Source organism: Mesoplodon densirostris, chromosome 12, assembly GCF_025265405.1.
Source record: "Mesoplodon densirostris isolate mMesDen1 chromosome 12, mMesDen1 primary haplotype, whole genome shotgun sequence".
Classification (NCBI taxonomy): Eukaryota; Metazoa; Chordata; class Mammalia; order Artiodactyla; family Ziphiidae; genus Mesoplodon; species Mesoplodon densirostris.
Genome location: NC_082672.1, coordinates 52,308,143 through 52,326,499, shown reverse-complemented (window position 1 = coordinate 52,326,499; position 18,357 = coordinate 52,308,143). Strand labels below are relative to the sequence as shown.

The 18,357-nt window shown below is 39.5% G+C and overlaps 1 protein-coding gene across 3 annotated transcripts in view; it reads left to right on the top strand.

Annotated features, from left to right (window-relative positions):
* The window catches only part of SOBP (sine oculis binding protein homolog), a 152,629-nt gene that overhangs the window by 27,869 nt on the left and 106,403 nt on the right, over nucleotides 1–18,357 (top strand). For all 3 annotated transcript variants that reach the window (XR_009533971.1, XM_060114965.1, XM_060114963.1), the window contains exon 4: nucleotides 9,707–9,858. Coding sequence is in view for 2 of the 3 variants with exons in the window: in XM_060114965.1 (XP_059970948.1) it covers nucleotides 9,707–9,858 (152 nt within the window). In the remaining variant the exon portion in view is untranslated. The remainder of the gene's footprint in view (nucleotides 1–9,706; nucleotides 9,859–18,357) is intronic.

Here is an 18,357-nt window from a genome sequence, read left to right as displayed (position 1 = left end):
ATTCCAGCTTCTTAGGGTGGGTACATAGGGAAGACAAACTCTCTATAATGAGTACTGAGACGTGGAGGTGAGATTGTCGAGGAGACTTATCAGAAGTCCCTACTCTGGCTAATCAGTGAAAGTATTTAAGTTAATGTCAAGGTCATGTGCTTAGTAGTGTCTGTTAAAGAATCCAAATTCAGTATGGTACTCAAGAGAGAATTACTATTTTGTGACTTTATGGGATCTCTCCTTTTATTACCTTCTTTGTTCGAATGTTGAGAAAATAAGGGAGGAAGGGACACTGGAAGTAAAGCAAATTCGCTTTGAATTTGACTACAGAGTCAATTTTCACAAAGAACTCTTTGGACTTTTCCCTGGTATGCTTTGACTAGAGACACAGGCAGAAGAATTCTCTGAATTTGGGTGAGTTACATTCTTATATTTTGGTGATTGTTTAGGTCTCACTCTTAAATCTGTCCTTTCCTTTTCATTTCTACCGTTAGAAATGTTATTCTATGGGTTCAGAACTTCATCTCCTTTCCTCTGCATCCATCCATCCATCCATCCATCCATCCTTTTATTCATTCATTCAACATAGCTTAAGCATTGCTATGTACTAGTCACTGAACACACAAAAGTGAATGAGTCATTGAGGCTGCTCTCATGTTGCTTTTTTCTAAGATGTGGAACAAGAGTCCAGTCTTCTGAATTGTGATCCACCCTGCTGGGGTAACATTTCTCAGCCCATCTCTGCTCCTGTCATGTCCTGTGAGAAATGTTTGGGAGCTCCTCATTACCTGTGGAATGAAGAGGAGCCCCTCCCACCCCAGAGCAAGAGGATATTCAAGGGACTCCTCATGCAGGCCCCACCAGCCCCAGTCTAATTCCTACTTTTCTCTTCATGCAGTTGTGGTAGCTGAGCTGCTGCAGGGCTCTTCCCCATCCTTGAGTGTGTCTGCCACTTCCTGGCTCCTGCTGGTCCTCTGTCCTTTCCCTCCTTCTCTTGAACTTTCTCCCGCTCCAAATCCTTCAAGACCCAACTCACAAGCTGTGCTGTCTAGGCTGGAAGAGGCTTCTGAACTCCTCTCTTATCACATTCTCCCTGTCAAATGATGGGTCACACACTTTTCTGCCTGTTCTCTTGGGAGCAGGGCCATGTCCTAGTCAACTCATCATTCTTGACCAGTGACATAACACAGGGACCTGCACCTGGATGTAAATGTTTAATTCATTTTGAAGTCACATCTTTTACAAATATGTGTGTGTGTGTGACCTGTATATATATATATATATATATATGTATATACACACACACACACATATATATACACCCCATGTATATGTATCATATACATAAAAAATTTAAAATCAGCTGGAAAACTCCCATTAGAAAATTGAAAATTAATTTTAAATTCCATCATTTTCCTGTCATTTTGTGTAATATGTGCTCATTCCTTTTACATACTGGAACCAAATTTTAGTTTATATATAGTAATTTAGATTTTATTTTGGGGTTAAGTACTACTCTATTTAGAGGGGTGTTGACTATTTAAAATCTTGAAATCACTTCAAATAATTCTATTTCCAAAAGAAAAATAGAGATAATTTTAGGTACTATAAAGAATCATAATTGTATGGAACCCGCTATCATTTAACTGCATCTCTCCTTTTAATGAGAAATAAGTGCAATAAAACTGTATTAATTCAGACTCTATTCTCTGGCAATTTCTGATAGTTCAGTTACCAAGGTGGCAGACATTTTCAGTTGTTACTATGATATTTCTTAAAAGAGCAAACTTCTCAGGTGTGTAGAAAGATCCACCCATGTGTGGATAGTTGATGTGATAATTACAAAGAATTCCCATCTATTAATTACAGAATATCTGGCAGTACAGTGATATATTTGGCAACACCCTGTCAACTATTAATTCAAGTTAAGTAATTTTTAAAAAGAATAAATGTAAGTGAAGCTTTTATTAAATCTAATGGCTTTATTCTTAAATAGCCTGAATTATTGAAATTTAACCAATTACTGGGTTTTTCTTTGTATTCAGAGTTAGTGAGTCTACAGATGTCATCCATTGGTGGGGGATGTGATTGAAGAGACTGGCACCTGCTCATTGGGCCTCTCCAGATTGCACACAGCTGACACCTACCCTTTTTTTTTAACATCTTTATTGGAGTATAATTGCTTTACCATGGTGTGTTAGTTGCTGCTGTGTAAAAAAGTAAATCAGATATACATATACATACATCCCCATATCTCCTCCCTCTTGCGTCTCCCTCCCACCCTCCCTACCCCACCCCTCTAGGTGGTCACAAAGCACGGAGCTGATCTCCCTGTGCCATGCAACTGCTTCGCACTAGCTATCTATTTTACATTTGGTAGTGTATGTATGTCTATGCCACTCTCTCACTTCGTCCCAGCTTACCCTTCCCCCTCCCTGTGTCCTCAAGTCCATTCTCTACATCTGCGTCTTTATTCCTGTCCTGCCCCTAGGTTCTTCAGAACCTTTTTTTTTTTTTTTAGATTCCATATATATATGTGTTAGTATACGGTATTTGTTTTTCTCTTCCTCACTTACTTCACTCTGTATGACAGACTCTAGGTCCATCCACCTCACTACAAATAACTCAATTTCATTTCTTTTTATGGCTGAGTAATATTCCATTGTATATGTGCCATGTCTTCTTTATCCATTCATCTGTCGATGGACACTTTGGTTGGTTCCATGTCCTGGCTATTGTAAATAGAGCTGCAATGAACATTGTGGTACAGGACTCTTTTTTTTTTTTTTTTTTTTTGTGGTACGCGGGCCTCTCACTGTTGTGGCCTCTCCCGTTGTGGAGCACAGGCTCTGGACGTGCAGGCTCAGCGGCCATGGCTCATGGGCCCAGCTGTTCTGTGGCATGTGGGATCTTCCCAGACCGGGGCACGAACCTGTGTCCCCTACATTGGCAGGCGGACTCTCAACCACTGCGCCACCAGGGAAGCCCACAGGACTCTTTCTGAATTATGGTTTTCTCAGGGCATATGCCCAGTAGTGGGATTGCTGGGTTGTATGGTAGTCCTATTTTTAGTTTTTTAAGGAACCTCCATACTGTTCTCCATAGTGGCTGTATCAATTTACATTCCCACCAACAGTGCAAGAGGGTTCCCTTTTCTCCACACCCTCACCAGCATTTATTGTTTGTAGATTTTTTGATGATGGCCATTCTGACTGGTGTGAGGTGATACCTCATGGTAGTTTTTTTTTTCTTTTTGCGGTATGCGGGCCTCTCACTGTCGTGGCCTCTCCCGTTGCGGAGCACAGGCTCCGGACGCGCAGGCTCAGCGGCCATGGCTCACGGGCCCAGCTGCTCCGCGGCATGGGGGATCCTCCCGGACAAGGGCACGAACCCGTGTCCCCTGCGTCAGCAGGTGGACTCCCAACCACTGCGCCACCAGGGAAGCCCCTCATGGTAGTTTTGATTTGCATTTCTCTAATGATTAGTGATGTTGAGCATCCTTTCATGTGTTTGTTGGCAATCTGTATATCTTCTTTGGAGAAATGTCTATTTAGGTCTTCTGCCCATTTTTGGATTGGGTTGTTTGTTTTTTTGATACTGAGCTGCATGAGCTGCTTGTAAATTTTGGAGATTAATCCTTTGTCAGTTGCTTCATTTGCAAATATTTTCTCCCGTTCTGAGGGTTGTCTTTTCGTCTTGTTTATGTTTTCCTTTGCTGTGACACCTACCCTTTTCTTATGGCTCTAATTGCCAGTAATTCTAAGGCAGGCTCATTTACATGAAGAATGTGCCTACTTTCTCTCGATTGATCCTCACCACAGCTAGAGTTAGGGTGGGCATTACTATCCCTTAAGTGACTTGCCCACATCACACAACTAGAAGGGGCAGTATTAATACTTTCACCCGTTTCCTCTGTCTCCATCTCTCCATACTCCATCACAATGTCTTTCAAATAATAGTGACTTAGGTTCACGAAGGAGTATATATTTGTTACCTCATTTGCTTAACAAAAAGTCACCCCCTTGAGCTGTAATAAGTGGATCCGCCTGTTGCTTTTCTTTTCTAGAGATCCCTAGCGATATGCCATTCCTCCCACCTCCTTCAACTTCCACTGTGCTTTAAATTCACATCTAAAAGTCATTCTGGAAATATCTGACATTGTGCTACAGTATGATCAGGCAGTAGTTTTTCTGTCCACTCTGCCTTTACTTGGCAGCCCTCAGCTTGCTCTACCTATATGCCCAGGGCTAGACATTAGCAAAGTAGTGACCAGAGGCTTCTTTTGTCCTAGCCTCTCCCATCTCTGCCCTCCTCTTTTCTCATTGGAGCCCTGTCCTTAGTCCTTCTCCTCACTCTCTGTGAAAACTTGTTCTTCAGAAAGAATCATTCATTTTAAAGCACAAATCACTATAGACAAATACATATCGAGCCTTCTTGCTTTCAGGGAATTTGTGTTTTAATAGGATTTAAGAAATATTTAGCCCAGGAAATTACTCTCTAATGGTAAAATTAAATTTTTGTGAGCAGTTGAGGATACTTTTTGAAGCTAGGATATTCTTATTGGCATCTTTGAAGTTACACATGTAAGTGGTTCCCCACTTCACCCACATGGAAAGTCAGTCTTATTCATGTCCTGCTGTGACGGCCCTCCCTTACAAAAGAAAAAGCTGGGAAGAGTATTGCTTGCCTGTGAGTAGAATGACTGCTTCCTGAGATCCAGGTATATTGGTTCTGTGTCATCATTTAATGTTCAAGTGGCACTTGCTGGTGAAAGTTCAAACAGAATGTTTGCAGCAAATCCAAGTCTCATAGTCATAAAGAAGTAAAGGCTTGCACTCTGGGCCTTTAACTTGTTTTTTAAAAAAATCAGTCAACAAATGTCGATTAACACTTCAGCTGTCTCCTCAAAGACTTTTTGACCTTTTGGATTCCATTTTCTTTGTCTATTAGTGTGTCATGGAGCAGTGTGCTGTGTAAGTAGCAGAGTCTGTGACACCTTTTAGTCCTTTTTGTGGAGGGACGTCTGTGTGCATGGTGTATAATCTCACCCATTTAGAAAGGCTGTGGTCTCTAAGGTGTAGTGGTCAAGAGCTTGGGCTCTAGAATCAGATGCCCTGGTCTTCATCTTGGCTTTGGTTTGTACTGGCTGTGTGGTTTGGAGCAAATCACTTAATCTCTAAACCTCACTTTCCCCATCTGCACAATGGGGATAATGTGAGTGCCTGCCTGCGGGGTAGTGGCTGTGATTAAGATTAAGTGATGGATTTAAAGAATTTAGCACTGTACCTGGCACCTATTAAATAGTAAATAATGGCTAACTATCATTATTTTCCTTTTGACTCAGTGGTCCAGATTTCCTCTGGGTCTCCCTTATGTTTATTTCTGGAACACAGGGAATTGTACAGAAGCTTCTAAAGGACTCTTAAATTAGAGTCTCTATAGAGACTTTTAAATCAGACTGCCTTAAAGTTTTTGGAATTCAATTATTCCAAGAAGGGCTGCAGAGAAAGCAAACTTTAATCTTAGTTTTTTGCCTGCCTTTCAGGCCATATCTTTATTCTGTTCTTAAATATAGCTTCTTCAACAAATAGATTGATAGAATGTTACCTGTGCTTTCATCTCATGGCGTGGAGAACACACAGGAATCACTTCAGATTGTCTTGCAGCTTGTCTCATATAATTCAAGTCTTGAAATGATTATCTGGACATGTGCATTCTAGGAACTGTTGGAAGAGAGAAACATCACCAGCAGATACTTTCACACTTCTTTCCTCAGTCTTGGATTCCCATGAAAGTTACAGAGGGGTGGTAAATCTACAGTTTAATCACTTGGGATCCGTTAAGGCCCTCCTGATTTTATTTGGGCTCTGGTCAGGTAAGCTAGTATGCATGTTCATAGCCAATTAAAATGCCCGTAGAATGGCCATCCTTATTTTTAAGTCACCAGATAAAGCAGTCTCTCAAACAGCTTCAGCAAGGCATTCCAGAAATGCTTGACTTCATACTTCTCTGCACTATGATAAATAAATACAATTTTGATTTTATCTCAGAGTAATTAATCTAAATTTCTCCTTCTGGGGTGTAAAGTAGAATAATGTTCTATAGCTCTTTGAACATTTGATTGGAAAGAAAATGCCCTAAATATTTTGCTTAATTAAATCCTAAAGAGGTGGTACAAACTTTTCATGATTAACTGAAACATGCATATTTTGACTGATGCATATTTATATGATATTATCATGTGAAAAATTTATTATGTTATATAAACTATTCACTTTGGGAATGTGATTTAATGCTGTAAGCATTTTGCATTTGTTGCTGCATTGTTCATTATGAAAAATACATGGGCTAATAATGGCTATAAGGAAAGATCTGTTATGTGAATTTTCTTTGAGGTAATCTTATCCCTAATGGCTGGGACCTTTTGCCTAAATATAAGAAATCAGGTTTTTCCCTAGTTTGAAGAAATATTTTTTAAATAAAAAAGTTTTGAAAGCAGATAAGGTTCAAAAAGCTAAAGGGCTGGGCCCTTTATTTTGCTAATATAAAGCATGCACACAATTCCTGGGTTTCAGATTTAAAAAAAAAAAAAAAAAAGATGCAGTTGTTGAAATGAACCAATCCCCTTGGCTTTAAGCACTTAAGAAGAGCTCACTTTTCTAGGGGTGCAGTCATATTGTTTAAGATGGGGCACCATCTCATGTCTGGTGGGAGAATTTTGAGCTAAGTTTTAGCTGACAAAATTAATTTTAATAATCACAGTTCTTTCTTACTTTCTTAAATATATTAATAAAAATGACTTTTATAAGACTAGAGTATCTGAGATATCTGAAAATGTTTTCTTGAACTTTTGGAATAATCCCTTTATCAGACTCTTCTTTGGAGCATTAGCTATTGATAGCAGTTTGGTGACAGAAAAGGAGGTATCTGATGGAAGTTTTCTAAAGGGTTTGCCTTTATGAAACAGAATTTTGTGAAAAAAGGACGGGGATACTGAATTATTTAACAAGGCAGATCCTAACCACCATCCTAAGAGTTTTCCAACTGCCAGATACAAAAGTACGCAATTTCTTTTGTCTCATCTTCCCGTTTTGTTACTTTGTAGTACAAATGATTTATAAAAATAACCTGCTTTAAAATTCTACTTTTTGTTTATTTGTTATCTCTGTTGTATGAAACTATCCTTGCCTCCCCTTAAAAAAAGACAAGTAGGTCTGTGTTATTGATGATGGATTTACTCCGTGAGAAAGACCCATGAGCGGCCTTTTTGCCCCAGGCACCATTCCTTCAGGCCAGGCCAGAGCTCAGGCCCGCTGCCCAGTCTTCTTATAGCTTTGCTCTCCACCCTCTGACATCTCAGTTTTAGTCTATGATAGTTAAAGATCTAGGACTAAAACACTTACATTTTTTTTCCCCCAAAGCAGACTATTGAAAGGAAGAAACCGAAAGGGGAAACCTAATGCACGTTCTAAAGTGGATCCTTGGGAAGTGGGGTCTCCTCGTTGAACTCTGTGGCCAACTAATTTCCCCCATAAAATCTTTTTTTCCCTACAGATTTCACCAGAATCAAGCTTATTGCCAATGGATCATTTGTGAGAGTTCTGCTGTATCATATTCTTTTTCAGGAATTTAAGATTTTAAAGCAGCTAATCGATTGGGAAAATAGAAACTATTAGTGCTAGTTAGTTTAGTAATGATAGATGATTATTTTCTAAATATAGTCTTTCTAATTTAATTTTTAAAACTCCTCCATACTCTAAGGTAAATTATAGAGTCTTGTTAATTTTTCATACCATGTAAAATGTCTGTATGTAGACAGATGCCATGTTAGAAATCATACAAAATATAAATAAATCTTTTTTTTGAATAGAATAAATAATTAAACACAGTCATTGTATGACATTTGAATTCATGTTATGACTCCATTTAAAGAAAGTTATCAAAAATGTTTGATTAACATCAAAGGTTGCCTTTTACACTGTCTCATTTGATAATTAACAATAAATTACAACATGTAATTTGTGAAATAAAAATGATCATTAAAATGACAACACTTATTCCATTAAGGTAAATAAAATGCTTTACATAGTTCTGAGTGATGACACTCAGGGGGAAAAAATGCCGTTATCACTGCACTACAAATTAGTTTGCTTCTAATTTTGCAAGCTGATGACCACACTGCCTCAAACCAAATCTTTTCCCTGGAAATGGAATGATTGCATGACAGACTCTATGAACCATGAATATGTCAACAACTCATGGACCAGGCCTTGCTTAGCAATTAGTCTTTGGGGGATTTTATTCAGAAATCAGACAACACTATACCAGAGCTTGTTGGGGATTTTATGATTACCAGTCATGTCTGGAGCATGAGTCTGGGTTAGTACAAAAAAAATTGATAAAGGAGGAAGAGATGCACCTAATAGTGGCAATGAGTCATACACACACACACACACAGACACACACAGACACACACAGACACACACAGTCAATGGGGAAGACTGAGAAAACGTAAGATATAGTGAAAGCCCCTAGGAGGCAACAAGAAAATATTTCTTAGACTTCTACTTGTAGTCTCTCCTACAGTCACTCCCTGTAAAGAGACCACTGTTTCCCAGACTTCAGTCATTTGAATATCACCATCACATTTTTGTTACAGCGTCTTACCACCTGCACTATGATTTCCTCAATATATTTTATTAACTGACTCACTTGAAAAGCCTTTCTTTGTTTTAAGCAGTAGTATTTGTGATATCCTGGTTTTGTTGTGCTAGTAAAACTTGTTTTCTTCTCCTACAAAGGAAAAGAAATACAGTAGTTTAAATATTGAAAATATCTGCATACCACCTAACATTATTCTGAGCATTCCCATGACATGGGTGGCAGGTGCTACAGGAGCTACAAGGACCACCAGTCTGGCTGAGAATGATCTGGGCAGACGTGTGACCTCAGGCCTCATGGCTGACACCCCCATTACCATTCCTCCATCCAGGGACCACGAACCATATCACATGGAGGGGAATTTAAATCAGGCCTGCGCCTCCCCGAGGACAGCAGTGCGGGAAGGCTGTATCACAGCAGACTGTTGTGTGAGCCAGGATGGTGCCTTTTCATCGTGAGAAGATGGCCACTCACATCTTTCCTTTCTTTGAGTAACAGTATCAATCGGGAACCATTATATTGCAAGAGTGAACAACACCCCCTTTCATGTAACAGTAATAGGGAACAGGTCAAGACTGAGCCTGGCTCCTGACTGTCCAAGTTCACATGAGGGCATCACATTTGTAGGTTAGCACTGGGCGACCCACCCAGTGTGAATCTTGTAGGCTGTCAGCAGTACCTTTGAAGAAATGGGTCTCTTTACAAGCTTCATTAGTACTGAGCCTGGTTTAACCAGGCAGAATAAGCATTTGTACCAGGATACCAAGTGCTAGGAATCCTCATGGCTCTGCAGTCATGGTCTGGTTTTTAAATAAATGATGTCTTTTGGAAACTTAGGAGACAACCAAAAAAAAAAAAAAAAAAAAAGAAAGAAAAGAAAAAGAAAAAAGCACTGAGTCTTCCCCCCAAGAGCTGGCTATCTACTAGGTCAGAAAGTGGTGAGGTACTGAAATTAAGATCAGACCTCAAGTAGCTCTGTGAGGTTCAGGGTGTGTCTAAGTTTGAAGGGATGTTTGCTTCTGATATGAACATTTTTCTTATACTTTTATTATAGAAGATGATGTGTCAAATGTACAAATAATGTGTGCCTGGTGCCAGAAAGTGGGAATCAAGCGCTATTCCCTGAGTATGGGAAGTGAGGTGAAAAGCTTCTGCAGCGAGAAGTGCTTTGCGGCCTGCCGACGAGCCTACTTCAAGAGAAATAAGGTAAGAGCACCGTAGAGAGAGGCGGCCCACGCAGGCCTCACCACCCTGTGCGCATGCGCCTCTTAGCTTCTAGACGAAATCACTGCGCACCCTGTACTTTTATTCTTTCTGTTTTGTCTGTTCTCTTTCTCTGTCATGCTTAACCTTCTGGAATAAGGAACCCTCTTCTAATGTGTAACCTGCTCTTCAGTTTCTCTTGTCTTGGTGTTTGAATTCTGAGAGGGTGAATGAATCTGATGAGGACATGGTGGTCGCAGCTGGTATCCTAAGTTACGGTGTCTCTCCAGCAGTAGAGTACTAGACTAGGGTCCATGAAAGATAAGTGGTAGAGATTTCTTATCAAGGCTGAGAAACTAGCCACAGAAGCATGGCCAGAAAGCTTTAGTCCACTCAGTTTTATACTTGTTCCCATTGCGAATATTGCTCTGGCTCTTTCCAAAATCTGATCCACAAATTCTAATCAAGAAAAACGTCAAGTCTTTCTTGACACCTTACATTAAAGTTGATTGATATTGAGAAAAGATGAAATAATGAATACCTGAACCAACCTTGCTCACACAGCCAAGCGTTTGTGAGAAGCATGGTGGATGAACACAGGAACAGCCATAGTTATGGTTTCTTTGTTTTGTTTTGTTTTAAGACATCTCAGATATAAAAATGTCCTTTTAGAATAGCATTAGCCACCATTGATGGGAAATGGAATGCATGATGTTTTTACAATCAACACACACATACACACACAGCTAATTTCTTAATCTTTTAAGAACCGCTATTGCATTTTGCCACCAATTACTGAAATAAATTGCTAGTTCTTGATTATTTTCCATTGATCTGTAAATCTTCCTTAATTCATAAAATCATCCACATTTTGCTAAGCATTTCCATTTCCATAATATAAGATCAAAATCTGTCCTTCTCTGAAGCAAACAATTACTACTTTTTAAAGTCTTATTTGTAATCCTGAAATGCTAATTTTGCGCTCACTGCATTGCAAGAAGCACTGTTGCAGCAAATTATCTCCTGCAAATTTGGGTCACGTTATTCTGCCAAAAAACATAATGCCGAAAGAATTAGGCTGCAGAATTCAGCGGGGTGGAATTTTAGTAGCAGTCTCTAAGAATTAGGCTCATAATCTTCACTGGAACAGGGAGGCAAGTAAGGAAATTGTCTGGAATTCTTTTGGGACAGTCAACAGTTCACTTTCCCTTGGGAGGGGCCGGTGAAGCTTCAGAGGAGGGTAGTTAGAGCAACGCATGGGAGACACGTTTTGTTTTAATATAGGGGGATTAAAATGATCTCTGAGACCCTGGGGCTCCCGTTTTTAATGCTGAGCACTGGGGTAACAATCACAAGAGTGGACCCAGTGCTTTCATCTTCAAAGCCTTACTTACCACAACAAAATACTTTGCATTCCATCCCAGAAGATGGCTATAGAACCGGGGTTTTTGTCTCTCTATGATTCTGAAGGGTTATGCGTCTGAATCTTGATGAACTGCCTGTAGTGAATAAAATCAAGCAAGATGAATTTGTCACAATCCCTGTGATACATGTTACACTTTGCATAGTGATCCAACTTTTTAAGCCTTTGATGAAAGGCACCTGATTCAATTTGAAAAAACAGTTCATAATAATATATATGTATAATATATATCATATATACAATGTGTACGTATTTGTAATTATCAAGTTTAAGGTCAAACTGAATTTAAACTTCCACAGCATACAGTTTTGAAAAATAGATAACTGGAAGCCAAGATAGGAATTAGTATTGGGAATATTTATAGTAGGTAAAACCAGCAAGGGGAGAAAGACCATTACTTTTCACTTCCTGCAAGGAGTTATTGGGGTAGTTCTTTGAACATCCTGCAAAACCTGGGAGTTGCAGTGGCTTGAAGTTTAGCCAGTGACTTTGAGAGCTGATCCCAGCAGCCCATTAGTGTACATACAATACCTGTCTTCTCTGCAATCTTCATGCTTATTTATGTATTCCAAAGTTCTGCCACACTAGACATTCTCGTTTTTCAAATAGAGAAATAAACTGGTCACATCACTTGCTGGATTCTTTTTTTTTTTTTAATTTTAAGAGTGTTATCTCTGCAACAATATCCTATTGTATTACAATAAACATGTACAGCTGCTGCATTTCTGTTAACTGATAGGATTTTGTGGTCATTTCATTTAGGGCTTGGGTTTCCTAATGGATTGTATTAGATACCAGTCTCCATCCTGCCATTTCTAAGAACTGCTGTAATAAGCCTCAGGGTGTTCCCCACTGAAGACAATAGCAAATAGCTACTATGTTCTTGTATCATTTGACAAAGTCTTTAGTCCTCATTATTAAAACTGTGGACTTTCTTAATCTTAGAAAGAGGGCAGAATTCTTCCCATCCCTACCTAAAAGATTTTCTGGCTAAATTCTACACTTTTAAATAATGAGAGCTGGGTGGAAAACAGTGAATAATGTGTACGCAGAACAGAATTTTGCCTTAGGTGTAATGTAGAATCTAAAAAAACATGTAAAATTAACTATGCTGTAAATTATGCTTTATAATGACAGCCCACTTCTTGGTGGATAGCATGCTGGGATCTAAAAATGGTCTCTAAGTTGAACCCAAATTGCATGCATAACTTTACAAAGAAAAATCCTAGTAGAAAAGGTAGCTAATTAGGAGCAGTATTCAGCTGACCTCTGTTTTGTGTCTGAGCAACACCTGCATTTGTGAATGTAATTTGGACAGCTGTGTCTGTGCTTCCCCTGCTATCCTCGTCACAGATGCTTGGGGATAGAGGCAGGAACTGCTTTTCTGCTAAAAACAAGGACAAAAATAGCCCAGCTCTCAAAATGAAGGCCCACTGAAAATTGGCTCTTTAAATTTCATTTGCTTCTCAAACCTTTTTCCAGAGGTCTCTGTGTTTGATGGAGTAAGTAAGAATGTCACATCCCTCTCTCCTAAACCCTGGTGCTGTGAGGTAAGGTGGGATGGACTGAAGCCAAGTTAACCCTTTATGGCATCTAGGTTATATTTTTAAACCAATTTAAAATTTAATTCGAAGAGTAGTTTGGATTACTGTAAGTATGTACGCTTTCTTCAGAATGCTTCTGCTAGAACGGTCACAGCTGTATTCATTTAAGGAACCTAACTACTAGGGTACACAGTTCAGGATGTTGGCTCTAAGAAGTACACAGTATTAATCCATAATCATATTTTGTAGAATCCTTATCCCCATCAGCCTCAATTGTTGACTCAAAAGTGTTTGAAACAACGGGTGAGAAAAATACTTCTGTAGTCTATGGGCATCAGCCGAACAATGGCATGTCAATCTCATTACTTGATGCACTGGAGACTTTTCAGGGAACTAATAGCTCATTCTTTTCCCAGCCCCTTCTTGAGGCCACAAGTAGAGAAGAACCTGAGAACATTTCTAACCTAGTGATTTGCCTAGGAGTTGGAAAGTTGTAGACTCCTTAGTGGTTTTGCAAGAGATGCTGAAGTGTTTAGTCCAACTAATACCAGTTTTACTCTGCACAATAACAGACACTTAAAAATATTCTTTCCTAAGGGATTGATGCCTTGTAACCATTATCCCACTTAAAACAAGAGTAACAAACAAGATCACAAATAGTAGTCATTTCCAAATATCCTGTGTTTGATCTTTTTCCTTCTGCATAGGAAATATCCTCTTGTCTAAACTGACGCCCACAGATCAAGCGAGAAATCAAAATTCAAGACAGATGTCCAACGCAGGCAATGTAAAGAATGATTGTTTTCTTTCCTTGTTCAGATACCAAATTTATAGTGTTCTTTGTGGATTAGTGGCATCGATACTTTAGTAATAGACAAAAATTCCTATCAGTACCAAAGTTTGCTTCCTTGTTCTAGTTTTTCCATAACTTGAGACAAGAATAGATGGAAATACTTCCTCAATATCACAGTGTTGCTGTTCCTCCACAGACTATAGGGGAAAGAAACCTATGTAGATAATAGATAAGGATGAATTAAAAATAAAAAGGTTATATAGATAGAAACAACATATGCAGATGATATCAGTAAGATCTAACAATCATGATAATAATAAATGTTCAACGAGGGGAATATTGTATAATAAGCATTTCCTTTACTTTCAGACTATATCCCTGGATACACAGCATGTATCATCATATTATTTGGAGTTACATTTATTTAGACTATTGGTCTTTTTATTAAACTTGAATATATCCTGGGGAAGATTCTCAGTTTCAGACTTCATTACAGAACCTACTAGTGCAAAAGAAATGTGTAACAATTGCCTTGTTAATCTTGTGATTAACCTGTCTACTATTTTTTCCTTTAAACATCTTCAAGATTTAATTTGCAAAATGGCTATCATTCATGAAGGTTTAGGGAAGGACATTAAATTACTTGTAATTGATGTCCCCTGACTGCCTGAAGCTCAAGCCACAGACTTGCTTTTGCCAGTTGTTTGCAAATATTCTTGATTGACAGGAATGCTTAGGGAGCACTGGATTTCTTCCTGTGGATTCACCGTGATTTTATGGGGCGCCAGTGAGCCTGTTGGGTCTGTGTACCTGCACCCTGCCCTGTGGGATGATTGCTTTGCTTCTGCAGTGTCTATGCTGCAAGCCTGCCCACTGCCTGCACATAGCATGGCCTCTGCCTTTAATCTGCAGGCCAGTGGCTGAGTTAGTTCCCTTTTGGTTGCAGCAAATAGGGGTGTCCTCTGGAAGCTTTGGGGAAAGAACAACAAACCCACCTGTTTTCTTGTTCTCTCATATTTTGAAATATGGGATGGAATGTTGATGAGCTGCTGCAAATGAGAACCTATGAAAAAAGCACCAGCAGAGGGGAGGGACGGTGTTAGTCCTTTGAAACACATTCAGGGTGGGGGGTAGAACAGGAGAATTCTGGCCAGAGAAATAAGATGCAGGTCAGGTTAAAGTGATGCCTGGGCTCTTGAAGAAAGGCAGAAAGTGTCTCAGGACAGCTTCTGCAGGCCAGGTGGGACCCAATGCCCTAGGAAGCCATTGATCAGAAGCCTGGGGGAGAGGCATGTGATCTTGTGTTTACCAGAACACTTGACCACTACTTGGGAAACACTGGTCTAAGGAATTCCCAGAACACAAACAGAATGGGGCAAGCAAGTTTGTACTGAAAGAAAGGAATAGCAGCCACGTCTAGTTTTGAATGGGCTACATTTGAAGAGGTTGTGGGGAAAACAGAAATAAATTTAATCTATTACCCAGAATAGATGTCAACTTCTGAGTAACACTAGTTATTTTAGATTAAATGTGAAGAGATGATTAAAACGCCAAATAGCTTCAAGCCCCAATACTATTTCTTTCCAATGAGCAGAAGGAAGAGGGAGTACTTTTCATAGATCTGAATCTGGTCACCTGGAGAGCAATACACAGGGCTATTGACATAGATGCTTGAATGTTAATTTCGGTCAGTCTCTGGCCATCCCCGTGATAGCTCCCGCTATACACTTAAAGCAAGTTTTTCTCATCTCAACTGCCGGTAATTATCCAATCCATCTCAAAGGCACGCTCCCTTTTAACATTAAGCACAGTGGCAGATTGCATCAGCCGCATTGTGCTCTGGTGACTGGGCTGTAGAGTGATGAATGTGCTTGCTTCGAGTTCACAGTCTGGTGTCTGTTTGGGTAGTGGGCAGTTCAGGGAAACAGGTGATCAGGAAGGGAATCTAGTTTTTTGGGACCTGCATTCTCCTTATTGATACAGTCATTGTCTTGCCGACTTTCTCACCTTGCTGCTAACAGTGTTCAGGTTTATCTGAAGAATGAGCTTTTAAAGAATTATCTAACGGGTCATTTTCATGTGCTTCTCTAGTCATAAGCTACGTGCAGCACAGAGTTACTCTTTTTGCCTGATTTTAAAAGGAAGGTGTCATGAGACCTTACTAGTAATGACTAGAGGGGAGAGAAGTTTCTAAGAGTGCTTAGTGCACTGTCTAGATAAACCAAGAGAGATGATTGTGCATTTTCGTGGGATTGTAGTTATGCTCTGTTAATTCAAATGCTTTGTTAAAAATGTTAACTGTCTAAAAAAGTGCATGCATAAGACAGGCCAGGTGGCTTGCTATGAGATATTTTAAGATAGTAGTTTGAGTCCAGAATTTCTCTCATATACTTTTTCAATGTCTGGTCATAAAACCTAGTACACCCAAGAGGGCCATATGCAGGAGATGCAAACTATATGCAGGAGATGCAAACTATAGGCACACCCGTGTTTATTTTTATTTCTCCCCCATCTCAGTACCTCTGGATAGCTTTTGTACACATAAGCAAAAGTGTGAACTGGGCAAGCCACGTGCAATTCTTTGTTCTTGGGCTCTTTGCTCTTTGTTTTTATTATCACAGATTAGGAAGGAATAAAGAAAATCTTGCTACAGAAGGCCACGAAATTTCTGCCCCAGCCGCTCAGACTGAGAATGGGAAATTCCCTAAGTTACAATCCACTCATAGGGTGGCCATGCACACAGCGGAATCTAATGTCTCCTGACAGACTGCCTTTGGAGGTTACAAAGCCAGTCTGTTGCATTCTCTGTAAACACAGGCTGTGGGCCAGAGCGGGGCACTACTACGAGCTCTAGAAGGCAGATCAATGGTTTAATGAATCCATAAAAGATGCTTGAACTCTGCTGCAATTTACTGAGCACTCTAGTTAAATGAAACTCCTGTAGTCTTTAACAAAGATAGAGATAATCAATGGCTGGAGATAGAAGCCAGTGTCCAGTAATCACAACCTCCCAGAATTGCTAACAGAGGGTTAGTCAGGTCCAGCCTTCAGAGCGCACCATATCTATATTGATATTTTCTGAATGTTTGAGCTGAATTTGGCCCGGAGATGACATAAGTGTAGTAGCGTTACTTCTGTGAGAACTATTTGTAAAAGCTATGGGATATTAATGAAATTAACATTTTCTTAAGGCAGTGAGATTAAGCTTAAGAATGGTGAGCTTGACATGTGTTGTCTTTGTAAGGCATCCTGATGATGAAAAGTAAATAGGTGAATAAAATTCTTTCTTGATTAAGTCCTCAAAATGTCAAATTGCATAGTGTTAAAAGAGCCCTGATTACTCCTTCTGTGGTAAAATATTCCTCATTAGTTTGCTATGGTTAAGGGTTAACCTCTCCTATTATAAATTCAGATATTAATGTATTTTCTGCTTAACTCATCTTCTAATAGAAGAAAACACAGTTAGTAGATATATATTTTTTACTTCCAAATGTGCCTTGGAAACATTACACTGATTTATGAGAGAGCTTTGGAAGCATGTAGAAAAATTCCTTTATAAATATGTCGAAATGTATTTAAAAGTATTTAACCACTTTTGACTGTGGAAAAACAACTGCCTTGACTTTGAAATTATTATTTTTTTCCACAGAGATAGTAAAATTTATGACATAAATGAAAGACTTTGCATCCAATTTTTGTCACACAAACTTAAACTGAGTGTTTCACTTTCATAACTAGCTAATTAGTATAAAGAGAGCAGGCTTCTACCCCAAGAAGTATATTTTGGGGGTTCAGTGTGTAATAAGAGTTTTGAGGTATGATGACTGCTAGTCTGCTTCACAGGCCTTTGCCAAACGTTCCGTGATAAAGTGGTGATTTCTATATGGATCCAATAAATGATGTGTTATCTTTTTTTTTTTTTTGCGGTACGCGGGCCTCTCACCATTCTGGCCTCTCCCGTTGTGGAGCACAGGCTCCGGACGCGCAGGCTCAGCGGCCATGGCTCACGGGCCCAGCCGCTCCGCGGCATGTGGGATCTTCCCAGACCGGGGCATGAACCCGTGTCCCCTGCATCGGCAGGTGGGCTCTCAACCACTGCGCCACCAGGGAAGCCCCATGATGTGTTATCTTGTATTCTGTTCTGATAGAATGATTTCATATTACTTAAAATATGGCGAGCAGTTCTGTGACTGCACATCCAACTCTTTATAAGAAGAACCTTTGAAGGCCCTGACACTTTCTGTGATCATTTGTAGGATTGTATGTGTCATAAGTTGGAGCAATTTAAGTTGTTGGTTTTGAAGGATTTAGAGATACGGAGACCCAGGAATAGGTGAGATAAAGCTGGGCAAGTAGCTAAAGACAAGGGAGATTTGTCCAACCAGAGATGAGTGCCTCTGTGCTGCTCTTTTGTTTGTTTTTAAGAGAAAAAAAAAAAAAAACTTGTTACTTATTCATCCATTCATTCTTAGAAGATAAAATGAAAAGATATATTAAGCTCCTATAATGTGCTAGGTACTGTTTTAGGTTTGGTGGACACATCATTGAACAAGAGAAAAATCCCTGCGTTAAAGGGACTTGCATTCCATTCTCTAAGGGAGATGGATAATATACAGGTTAAAAATATGTATATATCTAACACAATTTCAGGTAGTGATAAATGCTATGAAGAAAAGGCAGGGTGAGGGGATGACTAGTGACGAGGTGCTGTTTTGTATCTGATGGTCACAGAAGTTATCTTT